The sequence below is a fragment of the Emydura macquarii genome, unplaced genomic scaffold (genome assembly GCF_026122565.2).
Source record: "Emydura macquarii macquarii isolate MOO-44397 ecotype Brisbane River unplaced genomic scaffold, CSIRO-AGI_Emac_v2 contig_374, whole genome shotgun sequence".
Lineage (NCBI taxonomy): Eukaryota > Metazoa > Chordata > Testudines > Chelidae > Emydura > Emydura macquarii.
The window spans coordinates 7,193,909-7,217,365 of NW_027130511.1; the positions used below are offsets into that span (position 1 = coordinate 7,193,909).

General features: G+C 44.6%; 1 protein-coding gene across 6 annotated transcripts in view; it reads right to left on the bottom strand.

Moving 5' to 3' along the window:
• Positions 1 to 23,457, bottom strand: part of TTLL5 (tubulin tyrosine ligase like 5) — a 194,208-nt gene that overhangs the window by 132,909 nt on the left and 37,842 nt on the right. For all 6 annotated transcript variants that reach the window (XM_067532885.1, XM_067532877.1, XM_067532912.1 and 3 more), the window contains 5 exons: positions 19,247 to 19,348; positions 18,981 to 19,072; positions 17,219 to 17,326; positions 6,767 to 6,848; positions 5,506 to 5,567 (listed from right to left, as the gene is read on the bottom strand). In XM_067532885.1, coding sequence (XP_067388986.1) covers positions 5,506 to 5,567; positions 6,767 to 6,848; positions 17,219 to 17,326; positions 18,981 to 19,072; positions 19,247 to 19,348 — 446 coding nt within the window. The remainder of the gene's footprint in view (positions 1 to 5,505; positions 5,568 to 6,766; positions 6,849 to 17,218; positions 17,327 to 18,980; positions 19,073 to 19,246; positions 19,349 to 23,457) is intronic.

The window sequence follows — 23,457 nt, forward strand, 5'->3', positions numbered from 1 at the left end:
CTAGGAGACTTCTGAAATTGTTTGGCCCTGTCCGGATAGAAGACCAATGACCTTCTAACATGTAAAGTATGAAAGGAAGCCTCCTGTTGAGAATTATGTGGTTTTGGGGGGGAAAACGGTAACATGAATGCATTGACTAAGATGAAATTTAGATGATACCTTAGGTAGGAATTTAGAGTGTGGACATAAGAAAACCTTGTCTTTGAAGAATACCATGAAAGGAGGGCCTGCTATTAAGGCCCCAATCTCTCCAACTCTTCGGGCTGACATGATGGCTACCAAAAATCGTCATTTTCATAGACAAGTGAAGTAAGGAGCAGTGTGAAGGTGCTTGAACAGTCTTGGCTAGATCTGACAACATTATGAATCAGTCCATGGGAAGGTAAGCCCTGGCCTCCAATGAATCAAAGGATTCCCCAATGAACTGTATTTTCTGTACCGGTGTCAACATGGATTTTTTTTACATTGAGTTGAAGACCCAATTCCAGGAACAGCAAAAGGGTAGTCCGCATGGCTGACTGCCCTGCTTTGTAAAACCAGTCTTTGAACAACCAATCATCAATGTACAGGAATACTAAAATCACCTCTCAACAAAGGTAAGTGGCCACCATTGCAAGTACTTTTGAAAAACACTCTTGGAGCTGAGGAGAGTCTGAAAGGGAGCACCTGGTACTGAAAATGATCCTAGCATAAATCAAAAACACGGTATTTTCTGTAAGATGGATGTATCACTATATGGAAATAATAATATATATTTCCTATAAGGAAATAAGTGTCCTGTAAAATGAGGGCCAAATACCAATCCCCCCAATTTAGTGAAGGAATTATAACCATCAAAGTTACCATCCTGAACTTTTGAGACTTTACAAATTTGTTTAGTAGCCTTAAATCTAAAATTAGTCTCCACTTTCCAATTGTCTTTGGAAAGTACCTTGAGGAGAAACCCTTTCCCTTGTGTTGAGCCTGGACAGGCTTTATCACTTCTAAATGAAGAAATGAGCTTATTTCCTGTCTCTGTAAGAACTTGTGAGAGGGATCTGTGAAGGTGTGTACCTACCCCACACTTGTTCAGCTGGAACCAGGATATAAAAGAGAGCAGCTCAGCTCAGTCTGGGTTGACTTCCAAAGGAACAGAGGTGCATTGCAGGATCCTTTGGAGAGACTGCCAGCGCTCCAGGACATGGAGCCTAGCTAAGTGGCAGAACCGACTGACCCTCCCCTCCCCGTCATCCAACATCACAAGCGGAGGACAGACTATGAAACCCGCAAGGAGGAACAGGTGGGAAGTAACCAGGGGAACTTAACAGTGATCGGATTGTAAACCCAGGATCTAACTCAGCATGTTTTGGCAGGATCCCTGCTGATTTGGTGGTGGATACCCTGCCATAGACAGGGCTCCGGGTTTGGACCCGGTGGAACAGAGAGGGCCTAGGGTCCCCGTACCCCAGCTGCTGCCCACTCTAGGTGGCAGCCCACCCCCTCCAGTCACTAGGCCACACTACCCTGTCGAAGAAGGTAGTTCTATTGACTCCGGCCACCTGACTGCACTGCTCTGCCGAACAAAGTAGTCCTATTGACCCCAGTCACCAGGCCATACTCCCTTGCCATGAAAAGGTAGTCCTGCTGACTTTCACCACTAGACCACACTGTCCTACCCAAAAGAGCAGTTCGGTTGGCCTTGACTGTGAGCCACACTGCCCTTGGAGCCAGGGCTGCTGTGGCAATTGGGGAGGCTAGTCCCCTAGGCCATCCCCATTCTCATTCATTTCCCCCACAACCCAACACCTCCCTGACGGGGCATACCTAACCCACAACAAGGTGCCTGAAAAGGGATGGGAAACGGGGGTAGAAAGGAGGGAGAGAGGTAAAGTGAATGGTGTAGCCCAATGTTACAATCTCCAAGACTCATTTTTTGTGATAATCTATTCCCATGCAAATTGAAAATGGGTAAATCAGGGTCCAAATGGGGGAGGTGGGCAAATTGTTGCCGCAGGTAAACTAAAAACGGGGATGATTCAAACCCTTGACCAACCCATCAAATTGGTGTTTTGATTCTGGCTGAGTACTTGGGCCACAAGGATGAACAGTTCTTTTTCTCTGTAATCTATGTTTCTTCCTGGTGGAACCAATGGGTCTTTGGAACCCAAAAAATCAGACTGGGCAGTATCTCTAGGTGGTTTGTGACCTACCAGATTTTATTTTGTTTGTAGGGGTGTAAATTCCCAGAGATCATAAAGTGGCCCTGGAGTCTTTCAAAATGTTCAGGGACTTCTCTGTTTTCTGAAAACAATTTCAGACCATCAAAGAGGAGGTCCTCTGCAGTGCTTAGGACTTTTCAGGGAAAGCTGAACAGTTGGAGCCAGGATGCCCTGCACATAAGTACCGCCGTAGAGATGGAATGTGCCACAGTGTCTACTGTATCTTGGGACACTTGAAAGGATTCCTGGCCAGTAACTGTCCCTCAGTGGGGATGTTCTGAAAACACTCTCTTTCTTTGGTGGAACGTGCTTGATAAATGCAGTAAATTTCGTGTAGTCTGTGTAATAATATTTTGCTATGAACATCGGGTAATTCTTGATCTGAAATTGCAGGGTTGCAAATGAATAAGACTTTCTGGGAGCTCTGGTCTGTCTTATGTGGTCAATTTGGTATGGTGGTGTTTCCCCCATTCATTCACCACATCCACCACCACAGCATTAGGTGGGGGATGGGAGAGTAAAAATTCAGAGTTCTTGATGGGGACATAATATTTTTTATCTGCCCATTTGCAAGATGGTGGTACTGTTTTCTGGAGTCTGCCAAACCATCTTGGCCGGATCCAAAAGTGCTTCATTGATAGGCAGTGCAACTCTCACTGCAGAATTCCCAGCAACTTGTGTTGTGATTCTTTGACCTCTTCAAGTGGTAACTGGAGAGCATCCATGACCTGTTTTGTGAGGTCCTGAAATTGTTGGCTATCATCAGCCACAGAGGGTGATGGAGACATAACCGCCTCATCTGGAAACAAAGAGATGGTGATTTGAGGGGTACCCTCCTTATCAGCCCTAGCTTCCTGTTCTTTGAATGTTTCCTCCTGAGGATGAGTGGGCTGGGGTAGAAGGAACAGTATGTCTCTTTTGTCCCAGTGAGCTAGACTCAATACCTTGGAAAACTGTCATCAGTATGCCACCCAGAAGTCCCATTATGGTCATTGAGAGGGTCTATAGAGGAAACAGGGTGGCATCCAAGGCTGTTCCCACAGGCCATGGTGTCTTTCCCAAAATTCTTCTCTCTCTCTCTCTCTCTCTCTCTCTCTGTCGAAGAGTGGGTTCCTATACTGATGGATAAGAGAGCCCTCCACTGAGAGAGAAGAGACTGAAAGGAGGTCTCTATCATACTTGACATTGTTCAGTGGAGGCGTCCCAGCAGTAAAAGGTGGTGAATCAGGTGGTACTAAAGATAGAAAGGAGTCAGGTGACTGAACGGGTCTTGGTAAAAGAGGCACTTGGTACCTCTGATCATTGGAGACACTGGTTCATCTGCCACTAATAAATCAGCCTTCAAGCACCAACATTTTTGTGGTACCAAATGGGAAGACAGTACCCAGATGATGATGTTGGGTCTGTAGAGATATATGGTAGTGAAGATTTAGAGTGCTCCAAGGTGGGCACCAACAGAGCTGGACACTTAGACTTGGTCAGTACTGAGGAACCCATTGGAGAAGGTGCTAGCAGTAAAGCTGTGTGTCCAACAGTACTGGCCTGGAGAAATCGTTCTCCTGGCCCTCTTATCTGAACAGTACTGAAGCTGGATCAGAGAATTGTTTGCTCTTGGAAGAGCTTTCCAGCCCTGCCACTACCAAAGGAGTCTTTTGCTTCTATGGTACTAAGCCAAGAAGTTGAAGCTTCTGAGACAGCTGACCTACTGGGAGAACGAGGTTTTTTAGGAGCAGGCTCCTTAAGAAGGAAGTCTGAGATCTTCTTCCTGGGACCCTTCAAGGACGTCTCCAGAGTCTTCAGCTTTCTGGGTGACAGCAGAGCCAAGGTCAAAGGGGCACTAGATCTGCCCAGAGACTGGTGAATTGGGGGCGGGGGTGTTTCCTGACCCAGCTCTGAAACAGGGTGAAGGGAAGGCTCTGTCATTAGTAGCCTCAACTTAATCTCCCAGTTCTTCCTCGCTCTGGATTTAAGGGCCAAAAGGAAGTTATACTTCTGAAGGATGTGCAGGAAAAAAAACAAAACAACAAAACAAAAAACTTTTAGTTGAGAAATATTCAAGGCAGACATGCTACAGCTCCATAGCCTTTGTGAGGCACAAGGATGAGTAGGGCAAATGTATGGGCCGAACAGACACTGCTAATGAAAATCTCCAATTGAAGGTGCGTGGGGTGCACGCACACCTGAAGTGGAGCACCTGTAAGGACACTATGAAAAGAAGAACCTTTAATTTCTGGGAGAGTTATGTAGCCCCTGAAACACCAACCCAACATTCCTACCAGCAATATTACCAACCGCAAACTCCGGGGTGTGTCTATCTCTGAACAAGACCCAAAGAGTCTCTTTTCCTTAGGATGCCTTGTTTTATTTAACCGTCGAGTCCCCTCATTGCATTATATTTCTGGCTGAGAACTAGAAAGTATGCCCTTCAAAAGCCAGCACTTAAACAGAGAGGTTGCTAAAGAACACAGAGGAATGCCCTCTTCCTTTAAAGGACTAAGCACGCTGCTTTGGTGGCATTTTTCTACCTCCTTTCGGGCTCAAAGAGCAAGACAGCAGAATTCGAACCAACACCTTCCAAGGAGTAGTGTAAAATATTAGTCTTAGGATGCCCTGCTAGCTAAACACTTCTACACATTAGAGTCATGCAGATTTTCACCCCCACAACTCCATATATGTACAGCCTAATCACAACTTACTAACACTGCCTTCACCTTGGAGTACTCAATCCTACAAACATTTTTTTCATTTCTCTTTAACTCCCTTGAATAGGCTGTAAAATGCAGTCATTCGTTTAAGGGAACCAAGCAAGCTGACAGCTCCACAAACCAAACGAGAGACTTCAATACATTTCAGAGAAGAAATTGCTCAGCCCGCACAAGAGCAGCCCACTGGGTAGCGTTTCTTTTTTGGTCCCCTTCACATCTAATATATTCACCGCCATTCCTACAACTTATTACACCCTGACCCACCACTTAACACACCTTCAACACATCACTTTGTTTTTCAATCCAACACACCAACTTACCCCCTATCCAAATACATCTGACAATCCAGAACACTTACCCACACATCCTCAACATGATATAAATATCCAACATACCATATCCACCCACCTACAATTGCATCAATGCAATGCAATACATACACCATCCCCATACACCCACTCTTAACGCAACACCTCCATCCATTACACTACACACACAGTCCTCAAAACCCAACACATCTACCCAAGCCTAATCCAATACATCAACAAAAACTTCACTTTAACACGCAGAAAAGGATCAAGAGACATTTCTATTGAACTCACCAACAAGGGTAAACATGTCCGAAATCATGCTAGCTTTGATCTTCAGGTCCAAAGGAGCATCACTGTCCCCATATGCAATAAGAGACAGGAGGAGGCAGTTATTTGCCAGTTAATGGAAAGCATCAGTGCCCAACACAGATTCCCCTTCACCATATTCCCAGTGGATCAGTTCTCAGAGAGCACAAACAGAATGGAGGATATGGAGAAAATCTAATTGGTATCTTGGTATCACAAAAATAGTGGATGAATCTATGTTTGTCTTTAAATACCGTATCTATTCAATTATAAGCCTCTCCCCATTCCCTTCCTGAATCATTTGGGGAGGGGCATTAGCTCTTCTTGGACAGAAACTGGCTTTCCATGTATCTGTATAACACATAGCAGAATGGGTGATATCATAATACAAATGCTAAACAGTAACCACCTACCCATATAAAATGACAGACCAATGGATGTTAAGGAGCAGTGAACAAATGATTATAGAAAGTAGATGGACCCTGAAGAGGGTCAGATAGAGGGGGAAATATGAAGCATGTATGCACACAGAGCTTCACTGAAATTCGTCTGGACTAAAAGACAGGCTAAGCCCCTGAGGCCTTGGCAGCCAAAAGCTCTTTATTGTAGGATGATAAGGACACCATGCTCTGCAGTTTTGTGGAAGATGAATAGAGCACAGAGGCTGACATCAGTGGCAAAGCAGAAACAGAGAGGGGGTGTTTGCAATAATACTAGGTCAGATAAGCAGGCATGTATGTATGGAACAATGGATCAGAAAAACAATTTCAATGGCCACAATCTGGACAGACTTAAGAAATGGGCAAAATGGGTATTGGGGAGGCCAGTTCCAGAAACAGACAAGAAACAGTACAGACACCAGTTCACAGCTGTCCGGACAGGGAGGAAGGGACACATCTCTGATGCATTGTAGATTTGGAAACAACTTGTGTGATAGGAGAAGAAAAATGAGTAGTCAGGTAAGACCCCAGGTTATGAGGTATTAACAACAGTAACAAAAGAAGTAATCAGAAAGCAAATGGAACCTCAGCTGGACTCCTTCAGAATTCCTGTTGCACTCAGGTCACTATGATGAGGAAAAGCAAAGGAGATCCACTCTGTAAGCTCATTAATAATGGAACAATATACCATGGGCTTCCCTCAGCCATGTCCTCCCAGGGCAACAAGCTGCCTGGTGTGGTCAGAGATTCCACCATCTGTATGGAAATCCCAGCCCTTCCATTTCTTGAAGCTGGGAATGACTTACCAAGCCAGGGATGGGGATAAATTCACCTCCAGTAGCCAGGGCTTGAGAGTAGCATCAATAAGGACATCAAAACCATACAGCTCTGAAAACACAACAAATGGTGTCACTTTCATACACAACAGCACCACTGAGAGCCCAAAAAATGCCCAATTTGAGTCTGTCGGGGTACTTCCACCCAGCTAACTCATCTAGGGTTTACTGATCCCTCTAACTCATATATCCCCTGAGATGGGAGTCTGGCTTCCCTAGAATGGAGGCTAAAGACACTACCAGTTTCAAGGGAGTCCAGAAAATTAGGAGCAATTGACAAAGGCAGAAGAGAGAGGAAGAATTAGAGACACTTGCCTCCCCAAAACCCAGCTGTCCAGATTCCAGCATGTGCACAATTTTGCTACCTGCATTTTTACACACAGAGGCATAAAGCAGCACAACCAAATCATCCCATCATCCAACACTTCCACTAACTCCGCTTTGTTTCCAGGATCCTGTTTAAAATAAAAATTCACTCTACTTGTTTTTAAAACCCTCCATGTCTTGCCCTACTCTGCCACACGGACCTCCATTCTTTCTACCATCACACCCTCTCCATCTACTTATCTAGCACTAGCTTTCCTTCTGTACTCCCACATAATCCCCAGGTGGGTGCAAGATCCTTCTTCTCTGCAGCTCCTGCCACCTGGATAGCCTCTAGTAACTTTGCTGATGTTCTACCACTTTGCAAACCACTGTTAAAAAAAAGTCTTTCCCCCTAGCCTCAAAAAATGCTCTTGCACTCAGAATGTATTACATGTGCTAGATACACTCCTCTCTAATAGGTCAGACTGAAGCCAACTTCCCACTCCAAGACAGATTTTATTATTTCATTCTATACAGCACATCCTCTCATTTTGGGACACAACTTACAGGAAAAATGGCACACAAATGTGACTGTAAATAATAAGTTGGCACCAAAGCAATTCCCTGGCACATTATTAAGTGTTGGAGACAGTTAACATCAGCGCAACTTGTGCACATTTTTTTTGAAATGTTGCAGAACATGGGATTGGCACAGGAGAAGGATTTCCATGGAATTGATCAGTTCTCTAATGCCTGGAACAAGAGCAACAGAATTACTGTGCCATGCTGCTTTCCTCGAATTCTGGCCCCAGCATTTTGTCGCCTGCCTGACATTCATGCTGGCCCTGGGGAGCTGGACTGTCTGACAAGATCCTCCTTTGCAGGCAGCTGTTCAACAGCTAATGTAGCTTGTGATGGTAAGTTAATGAGCTGCAGGGGGGACTTGGAGGAGAAGGAAATGGCAGCACAATTTGTGAATGTTGCCTGCATGTTTTTCTGGGCTCTGTAGCCAGACAGTGAGTGGGAAGCAAAACAGCACAGAACTAATCAGTTGGTCCAGCCCAAGGAAGTGTGGCTGATCTGCATCTGGGGTTTTTTGATCCCCAGGCTGGGAAGGCTGTGGCAGGGGAGAGGGAAAGAGGAGGAGGATGTGAGTGTGAACATTTAAGGGCTTTGAACAAGAAAAAAATCTCATTGATAGGCTAAGCACACTCTTCCAAAAGACAGCCCAGGCTAGAGTGAGGACACTGTAGTTCCCAGTGCACAACAAAACCTGGGAGACAGCCAGGCAGCTAGATGGAAAAGATGGGAGTTTGCAGACCAGCAGCTGCCATTGACTCATTCACATCTCCTAAGTCAGGGACTCTGTAGGCTTAAATCCTATGGGGGCTCAGTGTTTGGATCACCTCACAACACTCTGGTGACAGTCCAATAGGTGGAGCTCAGTTAGAATTGAGATACTCTGCATAATGGGCATCCTGACCCTGGTGGGGAACTATTACACACAAATCATAGATAAAACATTGGGTGTCCCAGATGCCCTAGAAATGTCTCCTCAGCTTATGTCCCAGATTTGGAGAATGGCTTTTGTTTGGACTGGACATCCTTTCCCATCTGCCTGGCTGTCTCTTCCATTCTCTCTACCGCCCCTCACAGTACGTGAGCAAACAACTTCACCTTCCATGCTCCTCTCTCCATCATTCTCGACCATTCTTTTTTTCCCCCTCTTGCCATACTTTTCCCCCACCCCCAATATCCCATCTCTCCTTTCCCTCACCCCTGCAATCTTAACAACTTACCCTCATATATAAGTGAAACTAAAAAGATACTTGCTAGTCATCATCCTGACTATTCTGCTCATACAGCATCATTTTCCCCAGCTTTTGTCTTGTCTATTGATATATTAGGTTTTCTGGGGCCAAAACCAAGTCCTAAGTGTTTTTATACATTGCTCAGTGAAACAATTTAGCGAATCTGTCTGTACAACTTATGAATTCTGGTTGATATTGTACCATTGCTACTATGAAAACTGCTGTATTGTTGAATGCCCCTATGTGAATGTGGAATCCACCATGGGCTGACAGAGCCCACAGTAGTTCGTACGCCACCAACCAAGGACAATAGAGAGTAGTTACGGTTAACAACTGTATTCTCACCACACAATGGGTATGCTAAGGAGGTGGGCTAAAGCTAGGACAACCAGTTATCTCAACCCCTCAAACAGCAGGCTGGTGTTAGAAGAGTAGAAAATTCCCAAACAGGACAAAGACAAAGGTGATAAAGTAAGAATTTTAAAAGGACTCCTCGGGGAGACATAGGAAGCTTTGAGTTGTATCAGACTGCTTTTACACCTATAGACACGATGGGGCATCTATGCCAAACAGGGGACCAGAATTGGCCCCTTTTCTTCCTATAGGGCATGCACTGGACGAAGGAGACAGTACCATAAATGCTTCAACACAGCTCCCCAATGGAAGAGTGAGCTAGAATGGAGGACACTGATCAGGTGTTTCTCATTTTCTAAGTGGTCTGTACACTCATTAAGTGGTTATTTTACTCGCTAAGTAAAGAGCAATGGTGTTTTAAAATCTAGTGTGACATCTGTGTGTATATTATATGCCACACCTACCACATGTCCCAGAAGAGGTAAACTGTAAATCTAGAACATCCTTATAGCTAAAGTTCAAGTTATGAGGATTCCTGAGGGGTGGGGTCAGCACTGATCCCAGTGGCTGGACAGTTGGATCAAAAAGTCCCAGTTTTCAGGAGGAACATTAGCAAATAATCTACACCCCATGAGTGCGCCTAGAGACCCCAGTTAGGGGCAGGGTCCGGGCTCCATTCAGACTCTTGAGGCTTAAAGTCTATGGGGACTCAGTGTTTGGATCCCCTCACAGCAGTCTGGTGTCAGTCCAATAGGTGGAGTTCAGTTAGAACTGAGATACTCAGTACAATGGGCATCCTGAGCCTGACAGGGAACTACCACACACAAATCATAGGTAAAACATTGGGCGTCCCAGATATTCTAGAAATGTCTCCTCAACCCATGTCCCAGATTTGGAGAATTAGCTAGGATGATTCCATACTGAAAAATGTCTTACTCCCACCCTACCCGCGTCTGCAGGCAAAGGCAGTCGACACCCATGGTCTGAACCCCCATGAAGACGGGAAGGCCCTGTGAGCACACCAGAGAGCAGAGATGTTTCATCTGCAGCTGAAGCCACACTGCCTGGCTGTCACTCCCTTTTGTAGAGGGACCAGAGAAAGCAGTGATTGAAAGAAGATTGTACTCTAGGATTTCTCCTCAGTTATGGCAAGGGCATTAGCAGGTCTGTCGCAGTCCATCTTGCATCCCTAATATTTAGGAAATAGGGGGAGCTGGCAAAGGGGGAATCAGGTTTCAACCCTCAGATCCTTCACCTACTCCCCCTTCCTCAGCTACTGTGAACCACAAAAACCTGTTTCATCCTCATACAATGTCAAAGGCTCAAGCAAGCTATCAGAAGTCAATGTCTGGCTCCAAGAGTTAGGAACATGATCAGTAAAAGGATCACTGCAGATAGGGCTCCAACACCCACCCCACCCCACCAGAAGGACTTAGGGATATCCCCTTCCCTAACAGCGGAAGAGAAAGCCTGCCTGCATGACTGATGGCAAAGCAGCACTCCTCATTCTTTACCAGCCAAACTCTTTTCCAGCCTCATGCAGTCTCCTGGAAGATAGGACACTAAGGCTAACTCCTGACACAGCTCAAAGCACCCCAAAGCACACAGAGGTATAACTCAGCTCTGCAGTTCCCATAAGGGAGTTGGGGCTTAGTATTCAACATGGCAAAACTACTTTGAAGAGGCCATCTATATTTCTTTTCACCTCACAGGAAGTTCAGAGCTGTTAGCTGCTGTCTCCACCTCTACAATTCTCAGCATCTTGAAGCATGAGAAAGAGGGTCTCTCTGGTTGTCTAGAATATGCTACGGCATTAATCTCCATAACAGTTAGGTGACAGTCAGAATTAAAAACAAACAATATCACACTTCTCTTATGTAGGAGTAAGTTAGTTGATTAGATAGCAGGAGGTGTAGTTATGAGGGAAAGCTATGTCAAAGTGAAGTTTTACATTTAGTTCTGAGATCCAAAGTCATTTTTCTCTCTTGCAGGAATTTCAGACTAGGTCTAGTTCCCATGAAAGTGCACTCACAAGACTCTCGCTATTACTTAAGTTTCATTGTTTCAGTGGAACACAACCGTTGTGGAAGGTTATGGTTGCAAGAGAGGTGATCTCTCAGGCAGCTAGGACCAATCTTATAGGGCTTTAAATACCACAACAGGGACCCTGAACTGAAGTAAGTATTCAATTGGGAGCCAAAGCAGGGAGCAGAGCACTAGGGTGATAGTGCTTGGATAACCAAAGCAAGCTGCTGCATATTATACCAGGTGAAGCTTTCCAGCAGGAGGGAACGATTTATTTCTAGATAATAAATTATAATAATCAGACACAGAGGACAAGGACACACACGCACACACCACTGCATCAAGATCTGCAACAATATTGTGACTGATTGCAGATATAAGTGGGCATTTTTCCTTCACCATGGCTATTTAGGTCTCCAATAACTTTGAAGAGTCAAAAGAACTGACTTAATCCAAGAGCAGATAATGGAGGATGTCAGATGTGATCTTCAAAAAGCACTTCCCAGTTCCTATCAGCATCACCTCACTCATTTGCACTGGTCTTCTATTGCATGTTTAAGCTTGGTGACATATTACCCTCAAAGAGGATACTGACAATCCCTTTGAGTAGAGGTCCCCTCACATGTTTTCTATTTTTTTTCACCATCAAGGCAAGCCAAGTCTCACTCTTATAGGTGGTGGCCCTGAGTGCAAGCAGTGCTTCCATGATTTCATCTAGTGTAAATGGGCGGAATTCTTAGGAGATCATTATAATGCTGGTCTTGTTTTTGGTAGCCCCAGAAGGCCATCCCACAAATGGGTGGTCTTCCTGTGACAATAATTTCCTACACCAGGAGAGAATACATTCTGGGGTAAGTGGAAGCAATCTAGGTTTACAAAGTAATTTGTCACCTATGAAAAAATCTGTATAGGTATGACTTCGGTGCCTCTGTGACAGAAGAGGTAGGTTCTCTTTGCCGCCATCACAGCAGTGACAAAGTTGTAGACATTACTTGTACCACACATACTTTGTGCCATAGTATACCTTGTACTATCAGACCACATTTTCTACTACTGACATTCAAGATTTCTTCCTTTCCACTTTTCCTGACATGTTGGTTGAGAACCATGGCAACCTGTACTGGCAGTGGGCTGGAAAAAGATACTTCAGGAGGTTTAGTAGTAAACAGGGAGGTGGTGTGCCTCATTGATTCTTCTATACCTTGGCCTCTTGCTGGGGCACTTTTCCAAAAATAATTAAGTTTGAGGGCAGACCATAGTGATAGCTTCTTCTTCCTGTGAAAAGAGAGTTCTTATTTCTGCTTGGAGAAGGAAGTTGTCTAAATCAGGACAAGAGGTACAATTAACTCACTCCTCTGCCATAGAGCATACAAAAAATTTGAAAACAGTGACAGGCTGGCAGAGTAGGTGGCAGCTCATGCCAAAAGCCCCAGACCAATTCACTTGTGTGCTAGTATAGATTAAAGTGGTTGCTAACTGTATAAAAGTGTATTTGATATTTAAAACTTCATGAAAACTAATGGGATATTAAATTAATTATTTTCACTTATCTGTATCCTGTTATAATGTAATAGCAAACATTTATATTGCATATAGGCCTAGCTAAATAATCCATCAAATGAGAAAAAAGCCTTGCATAATGCAAATGAAGAATTTTAACAGGAAAGTACTAATTCCTGAACATTTTAAGGCAAGTGGTCATTGTGTGTGATAATCAGAGATCAACGACTAACTGCGCTCCTCTTTTTTCACCCATCAAAGAAAGAGCCCATGTCGGTGTTGACCAAGTCAGCTTGTTTTCTGTGAGAAGAAGCTGTAAGTATGGATTCAGGAAAAGATCCTGTTTCTCTGGACTGTTTGGACTCTAACATGGAAGGGTACGAGAGGCAAAGCAGAGATCCCAGAAAGTACCCTGAAAGACTTTTGGAAAACTGGCAGTTTATTACATTTATGCCACAATTTTGGAATTATAGACTGACTCATCTGTACATTTTACTTGTTTTAATCTCTCAATAACGCATTTCCTTTTGTTAGCTAATAAATCTACAGTTAGTTTACTATAAAATTGGCTACCAGCATTGTCTTCGGCGTGAGATCCAGAATACAACTCAACCTGGGTAAGTGACCGGTCTTTTGGGATGGCAAGTAACCTGCAATGTGTGATTTTTGGTATAAGTGACCATTTATCACTAAATCCAGTTTGTCGGGAGGGGGTGGCGGGAGGGAAGAGATAGACAGACTGGAGGGTGCAAGGGGATTCTCTGTGACTCCACGGCAGGACTGTTAGTGATCCATGAGTTCACAGTGGGTACTGGTTTGGTGAAATCTAATTATAGAACACACCCAGTTCAGGGTGTCTGATCTGCTTTTGACAGTCTGTCCTGTGAAATGCACTCATTGTCATGAGCCACTCCAGACAACATGACAAACTGTTAGGCTGCTGATGTGCTAAGAACAGTCACTCATGCTGACTAACACTGTTTCAATACAAGTCAACTTGTTAGTTTTCCCCAAACAGAGAATCTAACACCTTTGCCCCCTATCTCCAGATTTCATTTGCTTCCATGTGAAGCTAGTATGACTTTGCTCCTCTGCCTTTTGAGGGGGCGGGTAGGGGACGGTCCATTTCTTCTATTACCTCCAAGGAGCAGGACATCTCCCTGAATGCAGAGACTGTATTGCTTTGACCTTAGAATACTGGCATTTTCCAAACTGCCTGCCAAATGAACGCTTAGTGAGAATGTATATACAGTAGAATATCTACAGCCAGACCACCTAGGCCTGTGATTCAGTCACATCTCAAGCTAAGCAGGGTCAAACCAGGTCATTACTTCAATGAGAGACCCCCCACACCTAAAGAAAACTCAGGGTGCTTCAGAAAGAGGAGCTGGTGATTGAGTAGGTGGCATTCTCCCTGCTGGTTCAAAACTGAAGCAATGCCCCAATGGGATGTCAAGGGTCACTATATATACACATTTAGAAATGCTGACTTTGTAATGAGACAAAATCAAGGGCCTGACCATTTGAGGTCATTAAAGATCCTGTGGTTCTTTTCACAGTAGTTGAGTTAATCCTGGGATTCTGGCCAAATTCTATCTCAAGTAGTTATATTCTGCCCATAAATTCCCCCTGCAACTTTGATTGGATATAACATTTTTCTTCACTTCCTGCCTTAAAGTTTTGAAGCACTGCTGTGCACTGTTGAACAGCTGTCACATCCCATCCCAGACAGGGATGTATTTTAGTGTTAGGGAGAGCAATTGTTTGCATAGAGTTTTGGGATCCTTCAGGATGGATGAGGGGCTAGAAAACTGAGAACCTGAATAGGCAGAGGAGTCTTCACCATCAGGGAAAGGGCCTCAGAAGGAAACCCAAGCTGCAACCTTGAGTGGGTCTGTCTAAAGTAGGTGCAGTCAGAAGGTGCAGATGCCCCAGAAGACGAGATTCCTCTTATAAGCATGTTTCAAAAGTCAGAACAATTCCATTACAAGAGACAGGTCTTCTTAGGGATCAGTCTGGGTCAGTCAATGACATGGGCTCAAGCTTCATAGCTTAGCTGATGAACACGTTCAGGCAGCTGAATCAGTTCCAAGCCCTACAGCTCAGTCTCCCTGAGAGCCACCAGCTAAGACAATTTCACTTGCAGCCTAATTTTAATAAGTTAAGCCATTTAGAAACCACAAGCCAGATCAACTGGCAGCAGCACAGATCAAAGGAACAAGTGCTCACAGCTTTGTATTCTCCCCATCTCCATGCACAAATATGGCTGCAATAAAATGTATACAACCCCCTACAATGTTCTTCTATGCTGAGCTTCAGAGCAGTCAGTGAAACTGCTCATGAGTAGGCAGAAGATCTGGAGGACTGTTTGCTGTTAGGACTCTGCAGGCTGGCCAACTACTGCCACATTAATTGCCAAAGTCCCCAGTAATGCCCCAGCCAGGCAGAAGAGGAGGGATAGTTTCTAACCTGTGCTGGCATGGAGGAAGACTAGTATCTCCAGTCCATGGAAAATCTGGCTAAGAGCAAAGGGTAGGCCAGCTTCTCCCCCTCTCTCAACAGAGGGAAGGGCAAGGTTCTGCAGTATGACCTGGCTGGAGAGATCATGGAGAAACACCAGCAAGGGACAAACATCAAACAAACAGACCGGCCTGACTGATCCAGCCTTAGCTGCACCAGTGCACCATTTCCAGACTGCATTGTTTGCTACCAAAACAGAGGAAGAAAGAGAAAGTGACCTTCTGCCATTTGTCTCATTCAGTTTTCTCATTAATATTCATGACTGCAGAGACAGCCATCCTGAACATTCCCAGCTGGCAACAGTGTTATGTCGTAAACAGACACAGCAGGGGTAAGGTGTCACAGGGTGAGAACAGTGCACTGAGATGAAGATTGGGCAATGAAGGATGGCAAGTGGCAGCTCTGGGTCCTCAGAACCATGGCTAACCACTTGGCTGAGAGGGAGAAGGAAGGTGGCAGCAAGAATGGAACTCCAGGAATGCCTCTGGCTCCCTTGGGAAGCAGCATGGCTCCTGCTTAAGCTTTCTTTCCTGGGAAGCTCTTAATTCATGTTTACACTCAAACAAACGGAATGAAAATTTGTTTGTGGGACTGCAGCCCTGTGGGAGGCAGAGAGGAGGAAGCAACCAAGACAGTGATTATTAGTCCAATCCTGGGGAGGGAGCAGGAAGTGGGATAACCTCAAAGCCAGAGCCAGCACAGAGGACATAAGGGAGTATTAGAGCCTCTCCAAAAGCAGGTCAGCTTGATTCAAGGGCTGGGGGAAAGGAGGGAGAAACACAGGGGAGATAGACAGGTTGGCCTGCTGATACTTTGGACTAGGTGCTAAACCGCTACTTCACCAAAAACAATTCCATCTGACTGCTAAGTTTCCAATCAGTCTCAAGAGTTTCGGTGATTCTGAAAGAAGGGATCAAAGCTACACAGAAAAGCAAAGGGCCTGCAAACTGGCCAGCTTTCACAGGTGGCCTGCCACCAGATACCATACATGCCCAGGCATACCTCCTCTCTGGGTCTCTCACTCTATCCTGTCAGCTCCTAGGAGGGCAGCACTAATGTTACACACATGGAGAGATGTAGTGCTGCCAAACTTCAAGACTCAGTGCAAGGATCCCACAGCAGAAGGGATTTATGTTTCATGGCTGTGCTCAGACAGCCTACTCCTCTTGGTCTCCAAACACAGGGCAGCCTAAGCTACTTGTCTTTAGTGCAAGCACTGACAGTGCATGAGACTGATTCTGCACTCAGCAACCTTCTGCTCTGGGATTCCTGCCTTGTGTGTTTGCAGAGAGCAGCTGGGAGCAGGAAGAGGCCAGCTCAGGGAAGGCTGAAGAGCTGCCATTGGAAAGCAGTAGGAGGTACACACTGGTACCAGCCGCCGCTTTTTGGAACTGTTCCCAGCTTTCCCTGCCAGTGAGTTCTCAAAACCCATTGCCAGCACATAGCTCTGTATACAGCCTCAGTCGGAGATAGGCTCTGCCGCCGCCTTGTGATACAGTCAGTCACACAAACTTAAGTCCAGCAGGCACCACCAACACTCATATGCAATAAGCCTTCCTTCCAGGGACCAATCACACAGCAATGTGTGCTCAACCAGTCACCCTTTCCAGGAGCACCAATGGGCCAGCCACTCCAGTTCCCCGTCTAAACTGTAGTCCTGTTCCTATCATCTTAGGATCCAACATCCCTCCCAGCATAGGGCCCCTATGTTCGACAGTGACTCTGAGGTGATTCCCCTCAGTCTGGTATGTCTGCAAAAAGAACCAAACGTCCCTCTGCTGCTATCCCAATATGGAGTCCAAGTTTCTCCACAGAACACCTGGCTGGAAGCAACAGGTAACATCAACACACAGGAGAAAAGGGAACTTGCAATAGCCCCATATGTTAAGATGACCATTAGGCTTACCAAAGCAGCTGCCACGGTGTGGAAGAAAGGTTTTACAAGCTGTGGCAATGGACAGCTCAGCAGAAATGATTGTCTTAATAATCAGGTCCTCCACATTGGCCATCAATGCTGTGAGGGGGGAAAAATAGAATGTGAAGCAAGGAATGCTAACCCAGGAGAGCATTTGCACAAGTGCATGTGAATCTGAGCGTGGGTGAGTGCCTAGGGAACATCAAGCAAACGAGAGCGTATGTGGACACCCAGATGAGCAAGAGATTATGAATGCATACATGAACACGAATACCCCAATGAAGGAGCACTCACAAATTAATGCTCACAGGAGTGCAAGAACAAATGCAACCATAAGTAGGAGTATGTAGCATGCATGACGATCACTTGTACTAAATTGTGCTACCACCCACACATGCAGTTTTAAGGATTAAATATCAAGAGAGTTAGAAGAGAAACTCTCATGCTTCAGGGCACTAGCCAAACTAATGGTGGTTAGAAAGAAACTTTCCTTGTGGGCAAGTGCCTTTTGCCAGGTACTGATACAAGCCACTGGACTACATAAACCTCTGGTCTAATTTAGTACTGCAATTACTATTTTCCATACATGGAGAATACATGTGTGCATATACATATGTAAGCACAAGTGAGCATGCAAGCATATGCAAGTTTGAGCATCTATACGAGAGGAGGTATAAGTATGTGCACATGAGTGGGCATGTGTAAGTGTACACAAGTATTCCTGCACATGCGTAAGAATACAAGAACTGCCATTCCAGATCAGACCAGAGTTCTTAGTCCAGCATTCCATATGTGACACTAGCATCAGAGCAAGGTGCAAGAAACCCATTACTGGACAATTATGGAATAACCAATTCATAGGAATGCCTTCCTAATTTCTCTCAGTGGTTGGCTTATTTAGAAGAGTTTATATTGATTTACACTGGCCATTATAAAAAGTGTGACTGAATGTTCTAATTATCTGTATAAATACCTAATCACATGTACAACTGAGAGAACAATAATTGGTGCAAGCAAGTGAGCATGAGTGACTGCATGGCATGCACATAAAATGGAGAAAGGCCTACTTCCACTTGGAAGCCTGATTCAAATCCCTTCCTCCACCATCTAAATTTCCTGGTAATACCATAGGATGCTAAATACCTATAGCAGCTGTCAGGTAGTGTTACCGAGGATTCAGTATTACAGGCAATTTGTCCCTTAAGGGATAATTACTTGGATTCTGCTCTGCAGATGCAACAAAGGTGTGGAAGAACAGAACATAAGCACTCAGACTGAAAACAAAACTCAGCAAAAACTTGAGGCATGAAAAGGTGACACCACATCCATGAGACATTTAAAATGACATAGGTAACCAGCTACTTGTTTACTAGATTGCAGGGTTCTCCAGAGGTTGATCACTCACGAGACTGAACAGGCCATAGGAGCCATGAAGGGAGGGGAAGCATTTAGGGTGGTACCAGGAGGTATAACTAGGAGGAATGGGATGATATTAAAAAAAGGGAAACGTAGGAAGAATATCAGGAAACACTCCGAAGGTATGTTGAACTTTAATCCCTCAAACAGAAGGTTTGAAATCCTCCCCACTGGGGACACTGAGAATTAGGGCTGGCCACAGCCCTAGAGAATATATCACAGGGAACAATCCTGCCCTCCACGCTGAGATGGAACCTAGTAGGGCTTTTCCTAGGTTTTCTTGCTGGTGGACACTGCTGAGGACTTAAGGAAGGAACCAAAGGGGATCTCTACTCACTCGTTGTGTCTCTCCCTTCTTGTTTCAGGTACCTCAGCATCGCACTCATACTCCACTTGTTCCCATAATCCTCCACCTCAGGGTCATCACAGCTAAAACAAACCAAGGAAGCAGGGCTCACATAATTGGCCTCGATCATCACTCTGACCTTTAAAAACCATACGTAGATGCATTCTTACAAATTTGCTCCCCCACCCTAGTGTGAATTTGGTTCCACCTTCAAGAAATGAAGACCTTCCTCTCATCTCTTAGTCAATTCTAAGTACCTGACATAGTCTCCACTCTTCTTGTTGACACTATAGTTGGTCAGATGCATGAACTGGTTTTTAATGTTCTTGGTTCCCTGGTCATATCGCACAGTTGCAAACCTAAGAACAAGGACAAAAACACAAGCTACACTTTCTGGGGAAGGCAAGCAGCTCGCTAGATGGGACCTATTAGGCAATCACTCAATTGCTGCAATTATAGATGTTACCTAATTTAGGTCTATTACATCTAATGCAAACCAACAATGAACAACTACAGTCTATTTCCCAGGGCGGTGTTCAGTCTTGTTTCCAATGTCCCAAAGGAAGGGCTTCCACTCCTTCCTCCAAGAGATTATTTCACACCCCAACACCGTCAAGAAGTTTTTCTTAAGTATAGTCAGTTTAAACTGACTATACTTAATCTCATCCCATTCTTCCTAGTTACATAGAGATACTGCTCCTAACCTTCTCCTCCCCAACCCAGAGTTTATTATGGAGGTGTTGGTAGCAAGTCTATAGTTATGGTATTCACTTAAAGCAGGGATCCAAACTCTTACGTATGAAAAATACAGTGTATCCTCCCAAAAGCGACAGCACTAGTGCTGAGCACAGAATTACTTTACAACTAAGGCTTGGTGTACACTACCAATTTATGTCGGTATAACTATGTTGCTCAGGGATGTGGAAAATCCACATCCCTAAGCAACGTAGTTATACCAACCTAACCCCAGTGTAGACAGCGCTATGTCGATGGGAGGCTTCTCTCATCGACATAACTACTGCCTCTTGGGGAGGTGGCGTACCTATGCCAACAGAAGAAGCTCTCCTGTTGGCATAGGTAGCATTTTCACTAAGTGCTACAGTGGTGCAGCTACATGGCTGCAGTAATGTAAGTGTAGACAAGCCCTAAAACCATTAGTTTATTTAGGATTTAAAATTAATTAAAATGGGCCATTTACAAAACATAGCACTCCATGTCAGACTTTTTTCCAGACCTTTAATCTGAACAAAGACTCTTCAGACTCCTAAACAGTTAACACTCACTGAGATCTTGCCTATGTTAGATTGGTTTGGGGATATTTTTAGGTGGAGCATGCAAGGCCTTACATGCAACTAGATGGCATACCTCAGTGTGGATGTAATACAACAATCTTTGAACACTCCATCTGATCAATTCCAAATTTCAGGGAATCTTGCTGATTTTGGTAAAAATTGGAAAAATCAAAAGGGGGAAAATGGGTGATACAATGAGCCTTTGATTAGCAGAGCTACCAGATTCAGACTCCTCTGTGATAGTTGGTTGATGGCAGCCATTAACACATTCTAGCATAATACTCATCATTTTAGCTCTTTCTATCCCACCAGTAGTTTTAAAGTATTGACACCATGAAAGAGAAAGACATGAAGAAAGTGGAAGAATATGGCCATGTCTGCACTAAAAAGTTAGGTCAACCCAGCTTTGTTGCTCAGGGGTGTGAAAAATTCATACCCCTGAGCAACATAGTTAAAAAGCCAACCTAATCCCCAGTGTAGATAGTGCTAGGTCAACAAAAGAATTCTTCTGTCAGCCTAGCTACCCAATCTCAGGCAGATGGATTAACTAGAGAAATGGCATTCAATCGCTGCACTGAGTGGCTACACTGAAAGGCACTACAGCAGTGTTTCTAGTTGCAGCGTTTCTAGTGAAGATATAGCCTGAGAAAGGTGGGGAGAAGAGGGAGGCACACAGAGGCCCAAGATCAGGGGAAAGAGGGAGGCTCCTGAAATAGAAGGGAATGAGTAGGTCACAAAGGGAGCTTGTGGCTGGGGAATGGAGGAATGTAATGAACCCCTGGTATGCGTACAATGAGCTTGGCCTAAAGAAGCAACAAAGCGTGCCACTCTTTAGTTTTATTAATGGTCATTCTCCGTTACTTTTCATAAGTGAAAGTGTCTTTCACAGAGGCTGAAGGATACAAGGATCGATAACAGAGAATTCTCAAAGAGCTGACCTCTTTCAAATGGCTGCCATTTCCCATTGTTCTTAATAGAACTGCCCTCAGTGGCCATTTTGAGACAGATGTCTCACTCTCAGTGGGACTGAGCAGTGACATCATGTAAAAACTATACAATCATGATTAAGGCATTCGAGTGTTCGCGGCCCCAGATTAGTTTAAACTGATTTGTAAAAACAGATATTTTCCCTCCATTTCTCTCCTCCCTTCATGGCGTCACTCCAGAGCAGAGTTAAAATTCCTGCTGAAGGAGAAACATTCAGTTATAAAGAACAGCAAGTTGGAAGTTACCATTAATCCTAAAAAGTTTAGATGTAGTCCATGCAGAAGATTTCAGTTAGCTTAACTACACAGGAAGTTGGAAGAACCTGTAGTAGGGCAGAGTTAAGATTGGTTGATGTCCTCACTGTGTATTTCCACACTTTAACATGACTGGATTACATATGTTTAACCCTAACTGTGGATTTTCTGGGTTAAACATATTTGGAATAATTACATCTCTAATGTATTTTATCCTAAATTACCGTAAACTATGTACTCTCTACCTTAACCCCATTTTAACATAGTGTGGGTCTAGGAATATACCTCAATATACCTCACTAGGAGGGTGGTGAAGCACTGGAATGGGTTACCTAGGGAGGTGGTGGAATCTCCATCTTCAGAGGTTTTTAAGATGCGGCTTGACAAAACCCTCGCTGGGATTATGTAGCTGAGGTTAGTCCTGCTCTGAGCAGGGGGTTGGACTAGATGACCTCTTGAGGTCCCTTCCAACTCTATGATTCTATGATTCAAATGTTTGTGGGCTATGACATTCTCAGCTCTGCCCTCTTAGCCAACATGGACAAAGTTAATTCTTTCCTCCAAGCCCTAGATCAGTGTTTCTCAAATGGTGTTCCACGGAACCCCAGGGTTCCGTGGGCTGAGTTGAAGGGTTCTGCAAAGAAGCGGAACCGCGCCACTGAAAGTACCAAAAATCGCGCGCTGCCGAACAGCTGATGGGGCCGCCGAAAACGGCTCAGAGAGCACACCGCTGAAACAACCCTACACCGCGCCACTGAAAAGAGGAAGATTTCCTCGACTTTTCGGCGGAGGGTATGGCATGGGCGTGCAAGGGTTCCGGGGGGAAATAAAATTGAGAAACACTGCCCTAGATCATTTAAGAACATAAAAATGGCCATATTGAGTCAGACCAATGGTCCATCTGGCCCAGTTTCATGTCTTCTGACAGTAGCCAATGCCAATGCTTTAGAGGGAATGAATAGAACAGGTAATTAAATGATCCATCCTGTCGGTCATTCCCAGCATCTGGCAAACAGCAATCCCTACCTATCCTAGCTAACAGCTATTGATGGACCTACCCTCCATGAACTTACCTAGTTTTTTGGGGATTTTTTAACTCCATTATAGTCTTGGCCTTCACAACATCCTCTACAAGGAGATCCACAGGTTTACTGTGCATTGTGTGAAGAAATACTTCCTTTTGTTTGTTTTAAAACTGTTGCCTATTAATTTCATTTGGTGATCCCCTAATTCTGTTGCTTGTGTCCAAGTATCACTCTGGTAATGAGATACCCAGTTCTAAGTACAGTATTATCAGGTATGGTGGCCCTAGAGTCAGAGTGTAGCTATTCTCCCTTCTCTGGCTATGATGCCTCTGTGTATGAAGCCCACCCAAAACTTCTCACTGACTTTTTTTGCAGCCACATCACTGTAAAAACTCATTGAGTATATTCAGAGCCCGGGGCACCATATAAGTAGCACTGAGAAATCAGAAAGCCAGGACAACAATATGGGGGGAAAAAGGGGTGAGAAATAGAACAGCATACAAATAGGAATGGGGGGCACAAATATAGTGTGCTGGCAACTAGGCCATCCCAGGACTTGTGGATCAAGAGAGAAAGCAATTTCAGAAAACACTACATCCTTTTTTCTCCCAGGGGCTAGAAACTGCCACCTGCCACTGAGGAGGGAGATTCAGCTCCCACACTCCCCACAATCAGCCCTAAGATATTAACCACTGCTGGTCAGAGATACTACTGCCTTATCAGCACTTCCAAACCTCAGCATTTTATCTTCCATTCTTGCAACTTCTCCCTTCCATGGAGAGCTTCAATGTTTACTGGATAGCCCCGGTTCCAGATCCCAAGCACCATTTAGCAAAAGAAATCTTCCATTTCTATTAGTTTCTTTCACTCAGAAGGATCTCAAAGTGCACTACAACTCCGTATCTACAAG